The sequence below is a fragment of the Gobio gobio genome, assembly GCF_949357685.1.
Source record: "Gobio gobio genome assembly, chromosome: 18".
In the NCBI taxonomy this organism is placed as follows: Eukaryota; Metazoa; Chordata; class Actinopteri; order Cypriniformes; family Gobionidae; genus Gobio; species Gobio gobio.
The window spans coordinates 9,992,298-10,013,432 of NC_137111.1; the positions used below are offsets into that span (position 1 = coordinate 9,992,298).

At 40.9% G+C, this 21,135-nt stretch overlaps 1 protein-coding gene across 1 annotated transcript in view; it reads left to right on the forward strand.

Moving 5' to 3' along the window:
* Positions 1-13,250, forward strand: part of spred2b (sprouty related EVH1 domain containing 2b) — a 59,867-nt gene extending 46,617 nt beyond the window's left edge. Inside the window, exons 5-6 of the mRNA XM_079842962.1 lie at positions 6,853-6,993; positions 10,060-13,250. Of these exons, the coding sequence (XP_079699088.1) occupies positions 6,853-6,993; positions 10,060-10,728 (810 nt within the window). The 3' untranslated portion in view covers positions 10,729-13,250. The remainder of the gene's footprint in view (positions 1-6,852; positions 6,994-10,059) is intronic.
* Positions 13,251-21,135: the final 7,885 nt, after the last annotated feature.

The window sequence follows — 21,135 nt, forward strand, 5'->3', positions numbered from 1 at the left end:
GGATACGGTGGATAAGCTAAAGTCCCAAAAGAGACTGAGGGTGCACTTTTGGTGCGCATCCCATGTTTGTTCCCTTAAAAAGAAATCAGACCATATTAATTCAAAATATGAACAACATCTAGAACAGTATATAAATTATACTAAAATAACACTGGTATGACTGGCTTTCTTCTGTAGAGCACACAGGAGATATTTATATCCGAATGTCCTAGCCATCTTGTCTAGCATGATTATCAAGACATGAATAAGTCTCAGTGAATAAGTCTGCTCATATGACTTATAGTGTAGTCATTTTAAATTTTAGTTTGAACAATCCCATTATTTGATGTGTTTGAGCTTAGTATGACTTCCTTGTTTCAGGTGTGTATCGGATTTACATATTGCATGAATACACGCTTTACTCTATACTTTAATAAAGTAAGGTAGAGTTTCTGGTAATTTGGGCTGTGTAGTGTGTGCGTGTCGGGAGGAAATATATAAATGACAAAAAACAACTTCCTGTGCAGCAGTCAGGCAGGATAAGGCTTTGCTGTATAGCGAGCTCACAGCCAGGGCCCTGGAGGATGCTCAGGGGAAGTGGGATGTGGAAGACTAACAGTTCTGGGAAGAGGGGAAAAAATGAGGTGGAAAGAATCAATGCTTCTTTATGCAAGAGGTAGAGAACCTTTATTCTGTTATCCTCTCCGGTCCTTAGCAGCATTGGGCATCTGCATGTGGAGTTTGTGTACGTAAAGGCTCTCAGCACTAATCACAGCAGTGGAAAAGGTACCGGTGCCCTTCCAACCTCCGGGCCGCCTGCCTCAGGCTCAAGGTGGCTAATTACAGGCAATTTGACTTGGAACTCAATTAGTTCCAGCACATTTTTCACTCCCTGGATTGTCTTATTGAGGAATTATAGCTGAAAACACCATACAAACCTTGTTGTCAGTGGTTTGGATTTCTATACAGAATATAAAACAATTTCCAGATAGCATCAGTCATGCATGTTGAGCACACGCTGACCGCACACACATTTAGCGATGGCGGGCATTTGGTGCGATCAAATCTGATTGCTGCGGTTGACCTGAGCAGCAGGAAAGCTTTTGATGCACAGCAAATCCAACTATGCTCAGACCTACAATGTTAACTGCTAACCTGTAAAGCTTGCAGCACCTCAAGACATGTTGCTCAGCTATTAGAAGTGCCTAAAACTAAAGCCTAAAGCATAAGCATATGGTCAAACTCGTAGACTTTCAAAGTATACTCCATGTGATGGCATTCTCGAAAACAAGCACTTGATACATGGCCTCAAGATAGTCCTCCTTGTCCAGTATTGCACTATTTCTCTCCAGAAGTTATGACCGATTCAAATGTCTTTGTACTCGTTTAACCTGCAGTTGCGGGTAACTGAACCCCTTCACACAAGCGTTCATCAGCTCAGGCATCTTTGTTGTTGAGGTGTCCAGTAGTTTATTGTTCTTTCTCCATCTCATCTGTTTCAATTTTGCCTGTTAAACAAGCCAGTCTTGGCACTTTCTGGACAAACACATTGTTGCGAAAAAATTCAAGGCGCATGGTTAGAAAAGTGTGCATGGTTAGAGAACTTTTCCACTGCATGGAACGGCTCGTTACGGCTCACTTTTGGGCTTCAGTATCTAGTACCTGGTACTTTTTTTAGTACCACCTCGGGTTGGTACAAATCGTCACTACCAGTGTCATTGGATTTGTGACACGAGACACCAAACCTGCTATATTTAAATAGTCAGCAACAGCCACCGCACCACGGTGTCATTTGTTCACACAATTTGCTTTAAATGACCCTTGCGCACAACTTGAAAAAAGAAATGGCTGTATCGTGGTCAGTAGACGAGATGGCAGCGCAACTATAGCGATTAGTCTATAATCCATCCCACTTAGAAGCGTTACTAAACTGCAGTGGAAAAGCCAAAGTAAAGCGAGCCGAGTCGTGCCAAGGCTACCTTCCTGCAAAGTTCAGCTCCAACCCTGATCAAACACAACTGAACCAGCTAATGAAGATCTGGATCAGGAGCACTTGATAATTACAGACAGGTGTCTTGGATCAGGGTTGGATCTAAACTCTGCAAGTAGGAAGATCTCCAGGCCACATTTGTGAGTGGGCTCGCAACAACCCAGAAAACCCTATAATAACCAGATAGAAATATGCTAAAACTCAGAACCCATTAGCAACCATCTTGCAACGCCCAAGTAACCTCCCCACAAAGATCATTTTTGTCAATACAAATTCCGCCTTTGTTGTTGCTTATGTAGTAAACGGTTCTTCCTATATGTTTTTAAAGGCTTACATGACTTTTTCTGACCCCTGTACTCAGTTTTGGTCTATGTATGGGCCTGGTTTTGACCTCTGCTTCTATTTTTTGTGCTCTTCATGCTGGTTCTTTCTCAGTAAATCCTATGGGGCCACATTAAGGTATGTCCGGTTATAGCCGGTTTATTGCTCAGACTGTTCTGCCGGCCCAGTTTGGATTGGTCTAGTGTGGTTTCGTGCCACAGGGTGGCCAGCCTCAGACTTAATGAAGGAGGGCCCATTTGTGAAATTACCCAAAAGACTTCATTCCCCCTTCAGTTTTGCTCCCCCACTCCCCCCTCATTATCTTTCCGCCCTCCCCCACTGTGCCACTGATTGCGCGTCATTAACAGGCCGGCATCGGCTCTGCTGCTGGGAAGGTATGCCTTTGAATCAGAGTTGGGCCACATGTGCCTTTGAACTCTCTTGTTATCTGCGCTACGCCACACAATTTTAGAGCTTTTCGATAAGACGGTTGATTTTGTGGTGGGGGTTAGTGCTTTAGTTTAGTGTGCCATTTTGTGTTCTCTGTTATGTTCTTCGTTTCTGTTACAAAATCTGTACTGTGAACTTCCTATGTAGGCAGCATTTTAGCATTTTAAACATATTTCTGTCATGAAAACTGTTCAAAAAGGAAGGCTGCATGATTATGTTGCCTATTAAGATTCCTAGTTTTGGCTAAATTTGAATGCTGCATTTCATAATGCATTGCATTAAGTCAAGGCGAAAAGTCAGAATATAGCAGAGCAAGCAAACAAAATGTCTTGTGTAATATACATTTCTGTATTTTATGCTTATAAGAGAGTCATACGCACTGTTGGGGGTAATGCATTACAAGTAATCAGATTACTTTTCAGTAACACATTACTTTTAAATGTACTTTTTCAAATAAGTAACGTAAGTTACTTTTTTTTCCCATTTATTGACTGACTGTTCTCTTGTCCCCATGTTGAGAGAAATTGTAAGTCAGAATCAGAATACTACGCAAACATCCGATAATTAAATACGTTAAATAAAACAAATATTTTAATGTATTTAATCTCACTTTATTGACCAATGTACTTGCTGCTGCATCTGATTGAGAGTTAGAAACAAAAGGTACACTACGTAGTCTACTCTTAGTGTCAACAGTGTGTTTTTTGAATGACTTAATTGTGTGCTAGACAGAGCAGAACGTGGAAAATGCAGCATACCCGAGTCTGTAGCTTCCATCTAGGTTAGGATGCTGCCTTAGAAGACAGCTGCTTATTTAAGTAGTAGGCTGCTCACTATTTTTATATCTATGTCGGCATGATACTGCTTGAGTGCTTTGGAGCAGTGTTTTTTAGACCTGCAGTGTAAACATCTGAAAGGGTCTGTATTTTTAATTATCTCCAGCAGTCCGGCCCCAGCTACCCTCCTAGACGTATTTTTAAATCATGTCGGCTCAGGCTCTCTTGGCAGTGATTTGAGGGACGCCTGTATTATTTTTGGCCAGCAGTTCTGAGGTCTTTGTATGAACACGAAGGGGAAACCAAGGCCCGGCCAGGCTGGACTAGGACAGGGAGAACGAGAGAGAGAGAGAGAGAGAGAGAGAGAGAGAGAGAGCTTGGACCGGGGTGCAAGGGCACGGCCAGCCACCGGAGACTCCTTGTTCCTCTCGCACAGCTGGAGTTTAGTCTCCAACATGGAAAAACTCAGTTTGAGTGGCACGGCATCATCTGATCCCAGTGATCCTACAGACCTCACGAATGGCTTGATGAACAGTTTTCTTTCCTGTGTTGACATATTTCCTAAAAAGAGAGCGTTTAGGCGAGACATATCGAAGAGCGGAGTCCACTATTGCTAGTCAAAACCAGGAGTTTATTCTTTTTCAACACAAACTAAACATAGATCATTAAAAAGACATTAAAATAAAATAAAAGCACTTTGATGGACTTACCATCTGTCCAGGATGTTTCCTTGCCTACAGCCCGAGATGCTGGGATGGGCTCCAGCATCTCTGCACCCCTACATAGCGGTTTGGAAAACTGATGAATGCAAAATAAGATCGAATACATTTTCAGCTGTTCTTGTTAGGGGTCGCCCAGTGCATACTTGTTTGCTTATTTCCTTATCATTCTCATATTTTTTTGCCATATATTGAATATGAAATAAAACAAAATAAATTATCTTTCACTTTCAGCTACTACCATCAGGGGTCGCCACAGCTATCTTCCTCATTTTTATTTGGATTATTTATTTATAAATTAAAATAGATAAAAATGACAGAAAGGGAAGAAACACCACTTCCCTTGGTCAGCAAAATCTTCTAAATCTATAGAAACCAATCAGAAGATGCGAATTGAATCGTACGATTTCAAGATGAATGACGGTGTGCATATGAGCCGGCTTTCAATTGCCGCGCAGCAAGTTTTTTATCATGTTTTGTCCATCGTTACAGTGCCAATGACAGGATTTGGCGAGTAGCAAGTAAACACAACAGTGTTCCTTGTGCTTCTGTAAAACAGAAACAGACGCCGCTGTTGAATCACAGCTCCCCCTACTGTGTGGATCAGTTTCTTCATCGATACATTTTGAATTCTGCTTTCATCATTTGCAATGTTTCTAGTTAGCCTGACAAGCCAGACCCAAATCAAGATGTTGGGTCTGGGAACTCACCATTGGTAGGGCTCAATCCGAGGGGCGGGATAAACGGTTGTCTTTCAAATTCCATTTGCACGCAATAGGATAGCGCTACAACCAACCAGAGCAGTGGAGAAGGTGAAGCGGAGCTAGTTGATGGATTAAACTTTCGCCGTATCCGGTCGGCAAAACTCAGAACACATCTTCCTTTCTTAAGAATGACTTCAGTGCCGTTCTTTGTTCTTTTCTCAAAGAAAAGCTTAACTCCAAGGTCTTCCAGAGTCGCGGCAAAAGCCAATTCGAAAGACCGCCGTTCCCCAGCTTCTTTGTTTACGAGTAGCACGCGGAACCGTGGCATTCGTTATGTTCATTATGTTAAGCCCGCCCACCGACTCTATACACAATGTGATTGGCCTGACTCGAGTTTGGTTTTTCCAGCTCACAAGCCAACGGAGAGTTGCTAGACGCCCTGGCTGCAAAATTAGATTTACTGCCGCTAGGGTGCATAGATTTCTAGGCTAGTTTCTAGTTGCATCCTTAATGATTTTGCAACTGTTTACTATGTCGTGTTGTCCAAAGAGGTGGAGGTTTTTGCAAAAAAAGCACGCATGGACTTTGCAGCAAAAGACCGTTGGATTTGTTAAACGAATATACCTGCGCGACTTATGACTGGTTTTGTGATCCATGGTTGCATATTTGTTCAAGACTTTCCAGTATTTGAAATGTGTTCATCTGCTAAAAGTGAATTTTGTACATTAACAGAAAAAAAAAAAAAAATCTGTTGGTTTCGCACTATGCCATCAAGTTTTTGACATATGTTCTTCTAACCACATACATCTTTTTAAAGCTCAAAGTGTGTGTGTGGGTACTCGCACTCCACCTGGCAGGTGGTTGTTGAAGGCATCCGGTTCAGCCAAAGGAAGGATCACGTCCAGACTCTCAGCCACTAATCACTTCCCATCCGCCCAGCCGCCCTGCCTGCCTGTCTGTCTGTCGTTCTGTCTGTCTGTTCGGTCCACCTCCGCAGGCAGCTGTCTGTCTGCACTATTCTAATGTTTTGTGTTTAACGACCAGGCTGGAAACTTTTCACTGGAGCTCATCCAGACGGAGAGCTGCATTTCTGTTCATACGTTTGAAGTAGACGTGTGGCCGTTTCCATTGACCTCTTCTGACAGGCCGTTTCAGAGTCTCAGTTTCACTCCAACCTGGCAATGATAGAGCAAATCGACACTCCTTTTCCTTCTGCTCGACCACTCATTTTTCATAGCTAGATGTTCATAGCTACATTATAGCACAAAATATATTGCACATTAGATACAGTGGTACACGTCAGAATTACTTTTTTACCTCAGCAGGAAGAGAATATCTTGATTTTGGGTACAAGAACAAGCAGTGAGGTGTTCTGTAGGACTCTCTGGTGATGTTACGGACCAGAGCTGTTGGTTTTGTGTGTGATGGCCTATATCCCAGCATGCTGGAATCATTTTGAGTTCCTCTAATAACAGGGAGACTTCAGAGGTTTTTACAGATCCTGCGGCCTGAGGCCTGATTTTTTTTTGTTTAATTGCAAACTGAAGTTGAGCCACGTCACGTCGGATTGACTGCACTGACGTGTGCGTGTGTGTGTGTGTGTGTGTGTGTGTGTGTGTGTTTATGTGCAGTATATGAGTGCGGTATATTAATGTTTAGCTGTGAATCAATGCCACTTGCCCATGATGTCATGGAAAACTACATTTACTCTGTAAAACACCTGTCTGTGATCGGGATTGCCGCCTCGTCTTTTTGACAAGACTGACCGCAGTTTCCCGGACAGTACGCGTACTGTGTTCAGCTCTTGTTTTTTCATCCTGATGTTTCTCAGGAGAGGATGGTTTTTCATTTTTTTCAAATGTCTCTAGGTCGTTTGAGACTGAGTGTGTCTGTTTTTTCTCTTTGTTCTTCAGACTGCCACCGACAGCTCCTCAAACTCATCTCAGAAGAAGGAGCATGCTACACAACTAGTGGCCACCTCCACCTTCTACGAGCCTCACCCGCATCGCTGCATCCTGCAGTACCGACCGCCTGAGCGCTACAGCTTGGATCAGGTGCGTCACGTGGGTCATATCTAGAAACTGGAGCCTAGTAAATATTTGCATGAAAGAAGGAATATTAATAATACGTCATCTAGATCCGGGATACTAGTAAATGCAGAAAATACACTGCCGTTCAAAAGTTTGCTCTGTTATTTTGTTAGTTTTTTTAAATAAATTAATGGTTTTATTCAGCAAGTATGCATTAACCATCACAAGTGACATTAAATACAATAATATTGTCACAAAAGATTTTTATTTCAAATAAATGCTGTTCTTTTGAACATTCTATTAAAATGTTAATAACGATAACAAGGTTAACAAAGATAAAATAAATAACGATTTCCACAAAAAAGCATTAAACAACGCAACTTTTTTTTAACATTGATAATAATCAGAAATGTTTCTCGAGCACACTCTCAGAAAAGGTACAGTAGAGGTACAATTTTGTTCCTTGGGGAACAAAACATATAACTGTACCTAACTTTACATTTATACCATTGCTTAGAGCAGGGGTAGGCAAGTTTGATCATAGAGAGTCTCTGTCCTGCAGAGTTAGGCTCCAACCCTGAAAGACATCTATAGAAACTCTTATTGAGAATGAACAGAGGTTTAGATGTTGATGTTTTATTGAAAATGTTTGGTCGCCATTATGATGATCAGTGTTTGCTTTAGTTGGGCAGTTTGACTCTTGGCTTTTTATGTGAGTTTGTGGTTTTACAAAACACATAATCTGTTCAAATCAAAATAAGCCATAAACAAAAATTATCATGAAGAAAAATGTTTGACTAAACTCATCACTGACTAAAAATGTTAATAAATAATATTCACCAACAATACTTTCTTAACACAGATCAGATTTGATTTTTAAATACATTCTTGGGTGAAAAAAGTTTAGACGCGCACAGATATCAAGAATCAGCATGTGAATCTCAACAATGGTGACATACTTAATGTTGCAATGCATGCTGCATAAGTTTTATACTATGGTGGCTTAGTAGGGTTGGAGCTAAACTCTGCAGGACATCAGCTCTCTAGGACCGAACTTGTCTTCCCCTGACATAGAGGTACAAAAATGTCCCCTTAGGGTTGCACCCCAGTGACAGCCACTTGTACCTTAAAGGGTACATTTTTGTACTTTTTTTTTTTGAGACTGCATATTAGAATGATTTCTGATGGATCATGTGACACTGAAGACTGGAGTAATGATGCTGAAAATTCCACTTTGATCACAGGAATAAATAACATTTTACAATGTATTCAAATAAAAAACAGTTATTTTAAATTGAAATAAAATGTCACAATATTACAGTTTTTACTGTATTTTTGATCAAATAAATGCAGCCTTTGTGAGCAGAAGAGACATCGTTCAAACACATAAAGAATCTTACCGACCCCAAACTTTGGAACATTTTATGTATATCATAATGTGATCTCCCCCCAAATTCAACAATTCAGCTAAGTCATAAAGATAACTTACATTCACAACTCATCAATATCTCATATACTTAACATTTACTGAATAAAACATAACTATGATACATCATGTGAAATAACGGTCTTGGAATACAATGAGATGAGAAAAGGTGAATTTATTGGGCTTTTTTTCACAAAGTACCTCACAACATCAACATTTTTGCGGAAACTAAGCCATACCTCAAAATATGTCTCAACTGGTGTCGTTAAGAGGAAGGAAACATCAATGTACACATCAAGTCAAAAATGCATAGAATAAACACTACAAATACAGGGGTTGGCCATTGAAAATGAAAGACCTGGTTTTAGACCACAATCATTTATTAGTATGGTGTAGGGCAGGGGTTCTCAACTCTGGCCCTCGAGGGCCACTTTCCTGCAGAGTTTAGCTCCAACCTTGATCAAACTCACCTCCGTGTAGCTTTCTGGTAATCCTGAAGACACTGACTAGCCTGTGCTATACAGTTTTACTTAAAGGTCCCGTTTTTCGTGTTTTTTTGAAGCTTTGATTGTGTTTACAGTGTGCAATTTAACATGTGTTCATGTTTCGCGTGTAAAAAAACACCGTATTTTTCACACAATTTACTTATCTGTATCCCGCTGTTTTCCCTGTCCTTAAAACGGCCTGAGAATTTCCTCGTTCTATGAAGTCCCTCCTTCAGAAGCACGTCACGAGTTCTGATTGTGCCAGCGGTTCCCGTGTTGTGATTCGACAGCAGCTTAGCGCACGTTTCCCGGAAAGGTCACGCCTCTTACCATAACAGGGATGCATGCGCTCAATGATCTCTAAGTACAGCGTCCCTGGTAAAGCCAAAAAAAGGTGATTTGACTCCGGGATGAAAATAACAGCTTCTCGACGACATGGCGACAAACAAACTATACAAACGCAACACTTCCTCTTCTCCACGCGGGAGCAATAAGACCACGCCCCCTTTTTAGCATATTCTTGTGGGCGGAGGTTAGTCAACAAACTGTTCTACTGACGTCATTAAAGCAGGATGTACAGGGATGTAGTCCAAACCGGCTGTTCGCTGTAGGCTTTGAAAGGGAACTTCTGTTAAATAAAATATCTCGCTTGGCATTGAACTTTGAGCTTTATAATTTTACAGGTATTATTTATGCTCTAACAGCAACATTACACACTAACTAAAGTTTGAAAAATGGGATCACGAAGAACAGGACCTTTAAGATAGCAGGAGCATTCTCTAGTTCAGGCACAAAAATGGGGACTGAATTGTAATAAAAATTGTGGTGGCGAACTGGAACTTTGATTCCTGATCTAGATCTAGATGCCCGTCCTTCGGATGAGACATTAAACCGAGGTCCTGACTCTCTGTGGTCATTAAATATCCCAGGATGTCCTTTGAAAAAGAGTAGGGGTGTAACCCCGGCATACTGGCCAAATTTGCCCATTGGCCTCTGTCCATCATGGCCTCCTAATTAGATCTACAATAATTGAAACAATATTATCAATATTTAAATGATATGACTAAATCAGATAAAGTAACATTTACATGTAAACACAACAGTAGTTGCAATTGTTGATCTATGATCACACAGGCACGGTCACCTCCTTTATCGGTTTGTATTCTTCTTGCCTTTTAGAAGTTCTCCAGGAACCCCTTCCCCTTTGAGGAAGAGGAGATCGTCCGAATCAACCCCCGGGAGCGCTGGCTGATCACAGGCTACGAGGACTACCGATACGCCTCCGTGCCGGACAAGTTCATCCAGCCTGAGGACTCGGATTCATACGTTCACATCGCTAAAAGCGAACCCTTAAAGCACGACTACAACTACCCCTACGTGCCCAGCTCCGACTTCAGCCAGTGCGACCTCAAGAGCCACTGCGATGGCGGCGGCGGCGGTGAAGTGGTGGCCACCCAGCCTCGGGTGTTCAAGCTCAAGGGCAAGCGGAGGAAAGAGGACGGAGAGCGGTCGCGCTGCGTCTACTGCCGGGACATGTTCAACCACGAGGAGAACCGGCGCGGACAGTGCCACGACGCGCCCGACCCCATTCGGACCTGCATCCACCGCGTCAGCTTCATGTGGTGCGCCGACAGCATGCTATACCACTGCATGTCCGACCCAGAGGGCGACTACTCGGACCCGTGCTCGTGCGACACCAGCGAGGAACGTTTCTGCCTGCGCTGGACGGCCCTGCTGGGTCTGTCGGTGCTGGCGCCCTGTCTGTGCTGCTACCCGCCGCTTCACATGTGCCACCGCTGCGGCGTGGCCTGCGGATGCTGCGGAGGAAAGCACAAGGCCGTCGGCTGAACCCCCTGCCCGTCCCGAACAATCCCCAAACACGCCCCTCGGGAGCGCTAGCACTGAGGAGGGTAGGAGCGGACAAAACCGACGCGGCCCGGTTGGAGCTTTTACTGTCTTTTACTTCACGGTCTGGTTCCGGAAAACAAGTGGTGCATTTAACTGGCTTGAAAGACATTCTCTTCTCTTTTGGTTTGATTTTATAAATATGAATATATATATGTATATGTTCTTTTCTTTCCCTTTTTGTTGTGGATGTTTCTCTCAGTTCCTTGGCTCTTTTGTCAGGTGGCTCCTGGAGCCGTCGTGTCATGCATTACTTATGCAGGTACTTTATATTTTTTACACTGATTTGACTTTTCAAGAACTTGAATAGCTTGTTTCGGTTCGTGGCCAGCAAAGGGAGGAATCAGCTGTTTACTCTTCCTAAACAGGTCCTTACATAAACTGGCATTTGTATCCCAAGCCCTTTAACCATTCAGAACAATAACAATGAGATTAGCTCGAGACACTAAACCTGTAGTTGGAAGCGTCCGTTTGTAGTGCGTTTGTGGGAGAGCGTGTGTCGGTGCCTGCGTGCGTGTTGTAAAGGAACGATAACATTGTATCACAGCATAGTATTGTTGTTATTATATTTAAGCCAAATTTACATAAGCTGCATCCAGAGTATATGTAAATACTGTATACTCATATGTATATGTTTCAAATCGAATTATTGTAATCACCTTCGACAGCCACAGCTGTGCTTCAGATGACGGACATTTTCCTTATAGAGTCGACTTGTTTTGGATGCGAGGGTGGCTTTTGAGTTAATGCATATTTGATATCCAAAGATTATTTTTGTCATATTTATTTTTCGCGGTCAATTGAATCACCAGCCAAAGGGAGAAAAATAAAATAAACAGAGAGAAATGATCAGTCCGTGGGCAAAAAAGCACAGCCATGAAGGGAGTTTCTAGCGAGCCCACGTCACTTAAACGGCAAAAAATCATTCTTTTAATCGCAATTTTTGTCTTGAAAATCTAAATATCCTCATAACAAATGACTTGATTTACCTGAGAAGCAACATTTTTTAAAATAAGGCTTTTTTGAAAAATATATCTGAATTTGGATTTTGTTTTTAATCGATGTATTATAATTTTCTATTGATTTAAAAATAAATCTCACACAATTTTATTAGATTTATCTTTAAAGGTGCACTATGTAAAATTTTTTGTAAAATATCCAAAAACAACTAGGCCAGTGTTATATATTTTGTTCAGTTGAGTACTTTCAATATCCCAAATGTTTCCAACTATTTGTAAATCGTGAGAAACTGCTATTTTAACCAATGAACCGGGACGTGTGAGGGAGTCGCCTGTCGATTGCGTCATATCTGCGTTACCCTCAGTTTCCGGTTTTATTTTGCAGAAACGCTTTACTCTCACTGCAGTGTGAACAAGTGTCATAGCAGCCGCCCAGAACGCACAGAGTAACGTCATAACATCATTTTCAACACACTCAGATGTGTCTAATATGATAATCAGAGCTGCGTTACCTCATACTCATGACCGGATGATAAGTTACATAGTGCACCTTTAATACAAGAAAAAAAACTATTTACCAATGGGATAAGAAAAATAATGGAAAACAAGACGAAATAAGGCTAAAGTATACGTGTTGCGCGTCAGTGACTTGAACGCTTGAAAAAAAACAAGTCCACTAGATAGTGCACATGAACGTGTCTTTCCGCGCTCGTGGTCAAAGGAGTTTACTATGAAAGGCAGAAGATGCCATTTTTGATATGCAATTTTGCTTCTCATGTAAATCGTTTTAGGACTGTTTAGATATTTTACCGGACTACAAGATCAAAATATCAATTAATACAATGATTTTTTGCTGTTTGATTTGAGATATTCTACAGAGGGAAAACACTAAACCGCTATCTTTTTTCCCTTACTGACAGATGGTTCATAATTTTTCTCAAAAAAAAGAAGAAGGAATTGTTGTCTCAAAGATGTTTCCAGCTCTAGTCCTTTTCTCTAAGAAAAACAAAAGGAAACCGAAAAATAAGCTTGATTTTTTTAGGGTGCTTTACAGAGGGACATTTGCCAAACCGTTCTCCAGTTTCTTCATGACAATAACTTGACGCCTTAATTTTGTCTCAAAGAACTTTTGAGAGGACAGTAAAATAAATCAGTTCAGTTCCTCAAAGAAGAGAAAATAGTGAATAGATATTTTTCTATTAAATAAAAAAAAGAAATGAAATAACACCCCAATAGATAGGCCTTTCTGTTGAATAAAAAATGTGCTCCGGTTATTGCAGGAGTCAAATGGCATGGTACAATCCGTGAGGCGGCTCGTATGTGTGGAGTCGGTCTCATCACCTCACCCGTGGTTAACCAGTCACCTTCCCCTGTTTATGCTTTGTCTGAATAAATCATCGACTGACGGAGCATTGCTCTCATTGATATTCAAACTGTGTGTGAGCAGTCGAAGAATGTACAGTATATGTGCGTCAAATGCTTCATGTTATATAAACGTTCAGCCTCAAAACCATGTTCTCAATGGTGGCGTGTTCTCGAATCACAATGTGCTCTTAAAAATAAAGGTTCTTTAATGGTTCGTTGCAGAACCTCTTCTCAAACAAGAGCCATTTTGTTTCTCGTCATAATAGTTCTTGATGTCACATCATTGGCTCAAAGATTGGTTCGGAATAGCTTACTACTATCACTGTTGCTGCAGCACTTCTTTTCTTTTTTTGTGTAGTTTCATGTGTATGCATAGACTTCTATATCCCACAATGCAATGCGGATGATATTAACTTTCCACGTTCACTGTGATGGATGAAATGGGAATGAGACCTGTTCACAACAAGAACGATAACTATAATATAAAATGCATGTTAGTGTCCATACCAACTGACTTCAAATTTGGGTGTACTCTGATTGGCTGGCTTAACATTGCTCCTCTGTGTTGTTGGCGTTGTTGGTGTGGACAGTTTTTCAGCTGTGCTGGTTCTTTTCCATTCATTCCTCCCATAGGGATTTCAAAAAAGTCTTTGTTAAAGCGTTATAAGCCTAGCCTGACGTCGTCATACTCAGAATATGGGGCGAAAATGCCTCTGCACTCAATTGGATAGACCTACAACCAATCAGAGCGACGCATAGTTGTCAACAACTCAACTCCACACACGTTGGAAGAAGAAGAAGAAGATGAGTGTGAACGATCTTTGCCGGTGTTGTAAAAATAATTTAAGGATACACAGAGTACTTACCAACACCATCATCGTTTCTGAGAGAAATAGTAAATGTGAATGCATATACAAACAAGTTCTCCGTTTAGTAAACAAATTCAACCCAAGCGCTCTTTGGTGACGTGGATGATTACGTAACTGTTGATCATCTGTCCATCATCGTATAAAGCCCGCCCTGACAATTTGATTTGTCCGAACAGCTCTGGTTCGAGCATAGTTGCTCCACAACGGATCAAGTCCAGACCGAACTTCCCCACCTCAAATGTTGTGGGCGGGGTTAAGTTCGGCGGGCATCCAGGCTATTATAAGCCATGAACCAAGCCAATCAGCTACGAGGTGAAGCACAGCACTACAAACTTTGATTTGAAGCAAAAAAGTTTTCGAAATCGGACAAAAATACAAAGGAGGGAAAGAACTACAATCCCATGAAGCATTGCAAACAGCAATATAAAGCTACTCATTTACAAATGTTGATTATATATAAAAGCAATTTATTGTACGTTTGTTGCAAAATTTGTATTGGCATATATTTGCAATATGTATACTATTTATACAAAGATTTAAGTATTTTGAGAGCGACTCTTTTACGAGTGGGCGGAGCTAAAGAGCTCTTGGTGCATCATGGGTAATGTAGTTTTTCATCAGGAATTCCGCTGTTAAACATGATTATTTTAAAAAAATGAACTGAAATAATGGGAGCAGGAGTAAATGCCATCGATTAACAACCTCGTAGCTCACAATACAAAAAAAATGTGTTTAAAGATTTATAATTTATCGTTCAAAATCAATTTCCCAGGAGAGTTTTTACTCTCGGAACCTGACAGTTGCTCCTAATTCTCATTAAATTGGAAGGATTATTAAAACGTTAAATTGTTATTGTCTTATTGTGAACGGGCCTAGAATTTTTTTTAACAATCTCTTGTTTGATTGGATTGTTAAAGTAAATATATTTTGACACGAAATTGGATTAAATTTGGTTTGAATATATTATTTGCTGACTTAAACGTGGTGTGATCATGTGGCAATAACGTGTTTATTGTGGAATAACGAATTCAAAAAATGACATTGCATACGGCACAGTATTCAAGTAGTAGCATTCCGAACATAGTCTGTGTACCCTCAGGTTAAAATGAAGCAGTTTTGTGTTCTTAAACGTGCATACAGTGGGGTCCAAAAGCTAAAATGCTTCAATTTAGCATTTTTCTATGAGAATACAACATTTCATTTCTATAAGAATAAGCGTAACGTTCAATTTGAAACGTTAGTCCCCCTTTTACGTACCTATTGTTTCCTTTGCGTTTCATTTTCCAAAATATCTAAAACCTTGTGTTTAAATGTCCAGGTTGAAATAAAACATGGTCGCATTCGATGTGTTCACAGACTTTTGGAGCTTTTCTAAAGGAAGGTTGGGGTGGTAAAAGCCTTTATTTTTAAGAGTGGGGGTCGTGCTGTGTGGTTTTCGGGGAACGAGGAGAAGCCCCCTGTCGGTTCACTGGAGTCCTCACGCTGTCCTCGGCTGTCACTGTGTCCTTCATTCACCACGTGTCCTTTCTGTATCTGAATATGTCAGCTTCTGCAATACCGCTGTCATCCAAGCTTAGAGAAGAGCTGCGTTTTATTTTTCTATCTGTGGTAATGGAACGTTAACCAAAAGCATTCTGTATGAACGTCTGTCCTGGTGCAACGTCTTGCTACTACACACATTTACCTGTTAAAAAGTGCCTGAAGCATCATGTTAATCTATCTCCTTGTATACTAAAAAAGAGAACAGAAAATGAAATTAAACCTATTGTATTGATTAGTTTTGTTTTTTACAATCCCAATTTTTACCTCTGTAAAAAGCAAAAAAATCTATATCAAGTGTATGATGTACATTTTTATTTCTATTTTTTTTTAATCGTTTCTAACATGTATGATCAATGTAGCTCCTGCTTTTAGGAAAAGATGGGAAAAAAAGAAAGTACTTTGTAAATACCAGTTGATCATATCAGAACTACATGGCGGCCTGGCCGGTGTCAGTTCTACATGTTTGTCATAGATCCCAATAAAAATGAAAGAAACCAGTAATCGGCCTACATTTGTCAACCAAGGGATTGTTTGGCTTAAAAATCCAAATGTGATGCCTTTGGTAGGATTTAAACCCGGTAAACGTTGTACGATTTTGGGCTGTCCCAGACGAAAGATGCAATTTCTGTAGCCGTGGCTCCTAAACGGTTGTCCTACATTGCCTCCGATCCTTCGAATATTCCGATGTATTATGACCTCTGACCTGTAAAGTTGCCAGAATAATAATCATACGCTGTTTGTTAATTGGCCAGAGGAGAACTTATGAAACTTTATGAAAAGTTTATGAAACTTCAAATGGTTTCCTTTCAAATGACACCAAATTGTATATTTAGAGACCACTGAATGTGGGTATGGGAAGATTTTCAATTTGGGTAGGCCAAATCCCAAAAATCGTCCCAGAGCTTAAGAGGTTAAAAACATTTAAAACAACCCAAACACACCTATATGTTCATCATCTACATCTACTACATCTGCCATGTTGTCATGATCATGTGACCTACCAGCGTCAGTTGCGTCCCATCGCCTCCATTCATAAATCGTCTCCCGTGGCCTCATGGGATAGTAAAGTGCCCATCGTATGCGCACTTCAGAATCTCGCCGGAAGTAGTAGGTCATCCGGGTACTTGTCGCAGACTGTTTTTCAAATACTAAGAATTCGGACATACTACTCTGTTGGCGTACTGCTTTTTGCATACTATATAGTAGAGACATATTCAATTTCATACGCAGCCAAGGGCATAATAAAAACGAACTGAAACGATAAATTGTAGCATTTCTTTGTTGTTTAGAATCCAGTATTCCAATAATTCTTTCATTTTTTTATGAGTCCCAATTCGCATACTATCCGTCCTAAATAGTATTCGAAAATAGAATTAGTATGTCCCAAATCATAGTACGTTGAAAAGAGTATTCCAAAGATACCCGGATGGTCTACTATTTCCGGTCAGAATTCGAAGTGCAGATCGATGCGCACTCTAACGGCTGATATTGCCCACAACCCATTGCGAGTTGGACGAGGATTCGATGAGAACTACAAACGCGGATAAAAAGTGTTAAAAAACGACAAACATGACAGATGTGCGAGTCCAATGTCTTAAGGGTCACTTCAGTGATTTAGCATTGGGCTTTGTATCAGTAGAAACCTGGTAGTATATTCAAATTATCGTACTTTCCCCCCTCATATCCCCCTGAGACGAGAGAATTATGCATTTTATTTCTAGAAAAAAACTTCAGATGACGCAAATATCGTCATTTTGCGTCATCAGAGGATTTTTTTGGCCAGAGGCTAAAAACTACAGCCAGTAGAGGGAGCTGTTCCGCATGTTATCAACCCGCCCACAGGGGAGAGATCTCACTCACAGAATGTAAATGTTCACGGCCGCTCGGATCGGACATTAATAACTGAGCGGTGCGGAGCAAAGGGAGTGTTTCAACTTTTCAATGAATTCCTATGAAAATGTATCTTCCATATGCGATCTGATAACGCGCCAGACTGGACAATGACTGGAGAATGACAGAAGCACTTACCTTACCTCAGCTCTGCTCAGCTTGTCACTCTCGTGATGAATGAAATCTGACTCCTACTGCGTTTGAGACGTGACTTTCGTTCGGCTCCCTCACACTTTATTTAAAAGACACTTTCAGTTTTTAATTGTAGTGTCTATTCTCTAACTGAAAGAAATTATTGTATTACTATGAAAATCAAAACGACGGTGGGGGCGGTGCCGCGGTGGGCAAGTGATAACCAGTCGCCGTGGCTTTGGGAGTGCAAGTGCATTCTGGGAGTTGTTGTCTTTCATCCAAATGAGACAAAAATAAATGTTCTATCTTTTCTCAGTCTAGAAGGCACCAAATTCAAAAATAATTTCACATTTCTACTACATAAATGACCCAGTTTAAATGTAACCCCTACTCTTCGAACCGCCCTCTCTAAGCGGGACTCGAACCCTGGTCCGCCAGCACGAGAGTCAGGCGCTCTAACAAGGAGGCTAAAGACTGCAACCCCTAGCGTCAGTCGCTAGAGTGTGTCTTGAGATCAGAGGAGTGAGGTTTACTCGCACAGCAACTACTAGCTGGCCTCCGTAACATAAATACACATTCATCTTCCCAACGCTGAAGTGCCCCTTTAAGTATAGAGAGGTTTAGTGATAAATTATCGAAAGACGAAAATATATTTATTCAATGTTATCCACATTATATTTCACCTGCAGCAGCATTGAGAACTTTTGTACTGATACGTTTGGCCATTACCTTTTAAATGCATCATTATATTCAAACTGCAAACACATGAGGGGAGTCTCTGCATTTAAGACCCACAAAGGGCAGATCAATGTGCTTCTACATTTCTCTCTGATAGGAAATGAAACTGAATGTGGAGGATGAAGACTGTGATGATGATTGACAGGGCAGTTTAAACGGTGACAGTATGGTTGTAACTAAGCGACAGAGTCCAGTATAGATTTGCATACTCTTCTGCTAAACACTCAAAAGTATGTACTTTATCTTCACAAAAAGAGTACATACTTTTAGGTCGTAGTATAAGTAGGCGAATTGGGACTCAGCATCGGTCTTGTCTTCTGTCCAAACACACCACGCCTTCTTTAAAGAATTATCAACTTTTATGTACAGCAGGTGACCTGTAAATGCGAGAAAGAACATTGCCATTGCAGTTTTGCGAAATATTCCTTTTTCGAATTGCCTGAAGATCCCCCTCATGCGAGCTTAAAAACGTATTTTGTGACATAAGGGACTTTTTGCAAAATGTATGTGTTTCCTTTGGGCATATTTACAAGTCGCCATTTTCAATTTGCGCAATTTGAAGGGTAATGGAAATGCAGTCTTGCGACCAAAGATAGCCTGTGATAAATGTCTGACAGCGTCAGAAATTCACCATGATCATCGCACAGTGTTTTGCTGCTACAATACGTCTACTGACTAGCCAATAAAAATGCATCATGAGACGGCATTTTGATCAACACAACAAAACTTAAAACTACTTCCCTCAAGCTCAATTTTTGCCCTCTTTTCCCTAGCCATGACTGCATACATATTCTCACCTTTCCTCTTCTTTTTTTCAGTGCACATAAAATTGCGATTCATCTATAGCTCTATTTGTTTTACACTAGCACATGCTGATGACGTTTTATTCTTCTATACTAACTTGCGTCGTAGCTTATGATTCAATAGTGTCATCATCGTACAGTCTACATACATGTCGTATATTGTGATTGTAGTGACCTTATAAGATTGCCGAAATCATAGTGACTTTGGCCTCCTGTGTATCCTGTTGACCTCTGCACTCATTGACATTGTTGGCGTCCTTTAAGGTCCATTCACACAGTGCCGGTCCTTGACTTCTGGGGGCCCTAAGCAAGGCCCCTGTCAGTGTTTTTAATTGTTTTAAATTGTTATAAATATATAAGAATAGCAGAAATATACAGATAAGGGCACAGAGAAACAATATTGCTGGAATCATTTTCAGAACTATTTTTTCCAGCTGATATACGATAAAAAGTGCATTGAAGCATTTAAAGGGTTAGTTTACCCAAAAATGAAAAAATGATGTCATTAATTACTCACCCTCATGTCGTTCGACACCCGTAAGACCTCCGTTTATCTTCGGAACACAAATGAAGATATTTTAGTTGAAAGCTGATGGCTGAGAAAGGCTTCAGATAGGCCTCCATTGGCATTCAGTACATTCACACTCACAAGACCCATAAAAGGCACTAAAAACGTTGTTACAAAGTCCATCTCACCACAGTGACTCTACAATAATTTTACGAAGCGACGACAATAGTTTTTGTGCGCAAAAAAAATCTAAATAATGACTTTATCCAACCTCTTCTTGTCTTCCGTGTGTGCCGCCACGACACATGCGCGAGAATATTACGTTGCGCCGGCGTTCGGAAATCCATGGAATGCACACTTTAACCCCATTTTGAGAACTACGCCGAGACCTAAAGCACGATCAATGTAGAATTCAACAGCTTAGATACACGCGTCTTCCTCTGCTTGTAAACAAATCGCTTCTGGGTCATGTGTCTGAACGCTGGATCTGCGTCATATTCTCGCGCATGTGTCGTGGCGGCACACACGGAAGACAAGAACAAGTTGGATAAAGTTGTTATTTTGATTTTTTTTGGCGCACAAAAACTATTGTCGTCGCTGTGGTGAGATGGACTTTGTAACGACGTTTTAAGTGCCTTTTATGAGTCTTGGGAGTGTAAATGTACTGAATGCCAATGGAGGCCTATCTGAAGCCTTTCTCAGCCATCATCTTTCAACAAAAATATCTTCATTTGTGTTCCGAAGATGAACGGAGGTCCTACGGGTGTCGAACGACATGAGGGTGAGTAATTAATGACAGAATTTTCATTTTTGGGTGAACTAACCCTTTAAAGGAGAAGACGACAAAACTGCAATGCGCTTAGAATAAACAGAAGGATATTGTAATTTGGTGTAATACAATTGTAATATATTTGTGGTTTTTGGTGCGAACGGGCCTTTAGCCGTCAGTTCATCCGAATGAAACAGTCATTGGCTCTCGGTAAGCTGTAATAAATCAAAATCGCAGATCGAACACGTGACGCTTTTCCCCCCGGCTCCTAATGCTAGAAGCCAGACGTGACTGCAGCGCTTGCATCTGGACCCAGAAGTCTTTGAGCAGCCCAAACATGTGAAAGCCATACAGGACATTAAGCTGTTTCACTCAGGATGTTTCTGAAAAAGCATATGGACGATTATCTGGCAAGAAAAGAGGGAAGGGGGGGGGGGGGGGGGGGATGTCCCCAAAGGCTTGGCCTGCTGCTGCTTGGTGACTGCAAATAGCATCAGCCTCCACATGTGCAAACATTTAAGACGTATTTTCTCGTAATGAGGTCACTTTTTTCTTGCTTTAAAAGAAAGGAAGCAATTCCTTACCTCTGTTAAGGGCCCTTTTGCCTGCAGCTTTAGGGATTCTGATCAAGATACGAGGCCCACTAAAAGTTCCTAGCTGGTTTACACGCACTCATTTTCGTCAATCCGAATGAATCCGGTTCGATTTCAGATTCTGAAAGTTCTGTTTATATGAACCCTGAACTTTGCCTAAACATTTTAATTCACATATGCAT